Source organism: Octopus bimaculoides, chromosome 24 (assembly GCF_001194135.2).
Source record: "Octopus bimaculoides isolate UCB-OBI-ISO-001 chromosome 24, ASM119413v2, whole genome shotgun sequence".
Classification (NCBI taxonomy): domain Eukaryota; kingdom Metazoa; phylum Mollusca; class Cephalopoda; order Octopoda; family Octopodidae; genus Octopus; species Octopus bimaculoides.
Genome location: NC_069004.1, coordinates 31,380,467 through 31,384,627, shown reverse-complemented (window position 1 = coordinate 31,384,627; position 4,161 = coordinate 31,380,467). Strand labels below are relative to the sequence as shown.

General features: G+C 39.1%; 1 protein-coding gene across 1 annotated transcript in view; it reads right to left on the bottom strand.

Moving 5' to 3' along the window:
• The window catches only part of LOC106878043 (protein argonaute-2), a 43,103-nt gene that overhangs the window by 4,332 nt on the left and 34,610 nt on the right, over nt 1-4,161 (bottom strand). The window contains exons 19-21 of the mRNA XM_052976296.1: nt 3,886-4,020; nt 2,033-2,134; nt 239-498 (exon numbers count right to left, since the gene is read on the bottom strand). Of these exons, the coding sequence (XP_052832256.1) occupies nt 239-498; nt 2,033-2,134; nt 3,886-4,020 (497 nt within the window). The remainder of the gene's footprint in view (nt 1-238; nt 499-2,032; nt 2,135-3,885; nt 4,021-4,161) is intronic.

The following is a 4,161-nucleotide window of genomic DNA, read 5'->3' as shown; positions in this document are numbered from 1 at the left end:
GAGAGAGGGGGAGAGAGAGAGAGAAAGAGCAAGGGAGAAAACTAGAGGGAAAAAGAGAGAGAGAAAGAGAAAGAGCAAGGGAGAAAACTAAGGAGAGAGAGATGGAGAAAACGAAAGAGAAAGAGAGTGAAAGAGAAAGGGAAAAGAGAGTGAAAGAGAGTGAAAGAGAAAGGGAAAAGAGAAAGAGCAAGGGAGAAAACTAGGGAGAGAGAGATGGAGAAAACGAAAGAGAAAGAGAGTGAAAGAGAAAGGGAAAAGAGAGTGAAAGAGAGAAAGTGAAGAAGCATAATGGTTATACCTATCATGTTCCTTTTCAACAAGATGATAGCGTGCTCGAAAGGCGACCAAGTGCGCATAATACGCAGGAGCTGGAATGGAAACACTGCGTGTACACCGGACGTAGGTGTGGCAAAGTTGGTAGGTTAATGTTTGCAACTCATCAGCATTAAAATGGTTGTCGTCCCATAAGACATGGTAGTGAGAAGGACGAGAAGTACCCTGCGGAGGAGAGAGAGAGAGGAGTGATGGGCATGGAGTGGATTGGATTAAGACAAAAACAAAAAAACAAAAAAAACAAACAAATATATAAAGAAACAAAACGAAGGGAAATGAAGGAATCGACAGATGCATGAGACCTTCAGCAAGTGTGGCTGTGTGGTAAGAAGTTTGCTTCCCAACCACATGCATGGTTCTGGGTTCAGTCCCAATGTGTGGCACCTTGAGCAAGTGTCTTCTGCTATAGCCTCGGGCCAATCAAAGCATTATGGGTGGATATGTTAGGTATGTGTTTGTGTGTGTGTGTTCTTTTCTTCTTTTACTTGTTTCAGTCAGTTGACTGCGGCCATGCTGGAGCACTGCCTTTAGTCGAGTAAATTGACCCCAGGACTTATTCTTTGTAAGCCTAATACTTATTCTATCAATTTCTCCATTTTCTTCTTTTTTTCATTCATATGTATGTATGCATATATATATGTATGCATGTATATATATATATATATATATATATATGTATATACACACACACATATATATATAGCCCTAGGCTGAACAAAGCCTTGCAAGTGGATTTGGTAGACGGAAACTGAAAGTGGTTTTAATTCCTGGACCGAGTTGTACCTTGTGTTCTTGAGCAAACCATTTCATTTCACATTACCTCAGTTCACTCAGCTGTAAATAGGGTCACCCTGTGAAGGATTGGCATTCTGTTCAGTGGGGGAGAGGGGAGTGTTGGCCTGCTTGCCTGGCTATAGCAGGGTGGCATCACTTAAGCATGTCATAGTGATAGTAGTATGGAAGATTTGTTAAATGGTTTCATGTTCACAAGAGTATGTTGGTAGGGCTAAATGTTGGTCAGCCTATTTGTCTACAACAGTTTGAATTGTGGACATTAACATGCTAACCACCACACTCTGTTACTGGGACTTATTGGTTATGCTATGTATTTCATGCAGTTACACAGCATGTTGTTTGATTACATGTAATTTTTTAGGCATTTAAAAAATATTTCATAATTAAACCTTAATATTCAGGTATTTTTTTGTGTTATTATTATTATTATTCAGGTCACTGCCTGGAATCGAACTCGGAATCTTGGGGTTAGTAGCCAGTGCTCTTAACCACTACGCTATATGCCCGTGGGCATATGGAGACATATAGAGAAACCCCATTAAAAACTAGAGCCCACAGGCATATGGCGTAGTGGTTAAGAGCACAGGGCTACTAACCCCAAAATTCTGAGTTCAATTTCAGGCAGTGACCTGAATAATAATAACAACAACACTGAAAAATACCTTAGGAATGAGAACCCAGGTTCAAAATTTCCCCAAGACACCTAATGTAGGCTGGAGAGTATATCAACCGACACGTGTTAACAACAAACAAGATGAGGACAAATATCCCTCAAATGTAAATTGTGTAAATAAAAAAAAAGCCCCACAGATAACAAGGGTGATGAAGAAACAAATTATTCTCCTCATTTCCCAAGGTACCCCTGCCAAAAATAAAAGGAAAAAAAAAGGGTTGTTGTACTAACCTGTATACCAGCATGACTACATAAATAGAAATCAAATTCTGTAGGGTGACAAATTCCGTAATCAACAGTAGTGCCTGCCGGTATATTTCCACTTCGACCAATCTGAAAGAGAAAATGCTTTTAATAATAACTTTGAAAAAAAAAAATTAATAAAAAAATAAATTTTTTTTTACTTGACTTCATTTGATTTTAGTAAATGAATAATCTGATGTAATTTATTTTAATGGCTTATTAATGTATACATTGAGTTTCTTTGCCCTAGGTGTCGCGAAGACATTTGGGTGAAAAATTAGCAAACCTCATTTGAATATCAGAGAAATATACTGAGTAGATATAGCAAAAAGGTTAGATATGTGTAAATATTGACAGGTAATTACGAAATTTGTAATTTTTAAGTGATCTCATATGAGATCACTGGTAGGTAATGGGTTAAGATAAAGGGTAAGGACCCCTTTCAGTCATGAATGACCATGGGATTGCACATAGAAAGTTCCCCTCCGAGGCAAAAGTCCAGGCAAGGTTGTTTATTGGAGACCAGCAGTCATCCATGCATACCAGCCTCCCCTCTCCATGCCACCAGTGTTATCCAAGAGAAGGGCAAAGGGGCCGATACAGCTTGGCACTAGTGATGTCACAACTCATTTCTACAGCTGAGGGAACTGGAGCAACGGGAAATAAAGTGTCTTGCTCAAGAACACAACACACATTCATGATTGTGAGCCTGATGCTCTAACCACTGAGCCATGTGCCTCCACATTAATGCATTGATATATAATTAATTTCTGTTGTTTACATATGAATGACACTGCTTATAGTTGGACACTTACTTGAACAGATTACACACACACACACACACACAAGCATGTGTGCACACACACACACATGCATGCACACATGAACAGACACATGCATGCATGTACAACTATTTACAGTTGAAGATCAACTTGAGCAGATTAACACACATACACAAACAAACAGACACACATAACTGCCTGTAGTAGAAGAATTACACAACCAGATTATGCACAAACACACATACATACATACATACATGTATGCAGGCAACTGTCAAGTTGAAGATTTCAATACAATGCATACACGCACCCATATACAGAACTGCCGATCGTTGAAAATGCATTTCATCAGATTACATGCAGACACATAATTGTCTACAGTTGGAGATTCTCTTGAGAAGATCTCCCACACACACACACACAATTGTCTATAGTTGAAGACTTGACCACATCATATATACTATCAAACATAAACACACAAGTCATTATCATTATCATTGTTGTTTAATACTCGTTCCATTTTCCATGCTGGTATGGGTTGGACAGTTTGAACTAAGAACTGGTAAGCTGGGAAGCTGCACCAGGCTGCAATCTGGTTTGGCAATGTTTCTACGGCTGGCTGCCCTTCCAAATGCCAACCACTCCGAGTGTGTAGTGGGTGCTTTTTACGTGCCAGTCAAGCGGCACTGGCATCGGCCACACTTGAATGGTGCATTTTACATGCCAAACATACACACACACAATTCATTATCATCATCATCATCATTTAATTTCCATCTTCCATGCTGGCATGGGTTGGGTGGTTTGACAGGATCCGGCCAGGTAGATGGTGGCACCACGCTACTGTGTCTGTTTTGGTTTTTACGACTACATGTCCTTCCTCTCACCAACCACCCTGCAGAGTGGACTGAGTGTCTGCAGTTAAAAACTTACTTGAGCAAAAAAACATACATACATACACATATACATACATACAAACACATATACGTACATACACACACATATATATATATATATACATAGACACATATATTGAATTGGCTGTACTCGAAGACTTACTTGATCACGTTTATCTGAGCAAAACAGCCGTGTGTGATGCCTCTTCTGCACGACTATGAATGTAATGCCAGGCTGGTAACTAACCTCCAAACTTATGCAAGCTTCACGCACTGCTCTCAATTCATGACTCAGCACCTACAGTAAATAAACAACAGCACATTAAATAAAAAAAAATTTATCTCCACCCCCACCTCTCTTCGAAATTTTAATAACTTGGAGAAAAGTTAGCTTTTTTTCCTATAATATTTACAAAAAAAAAAAAAAAAAAAAAAAAAA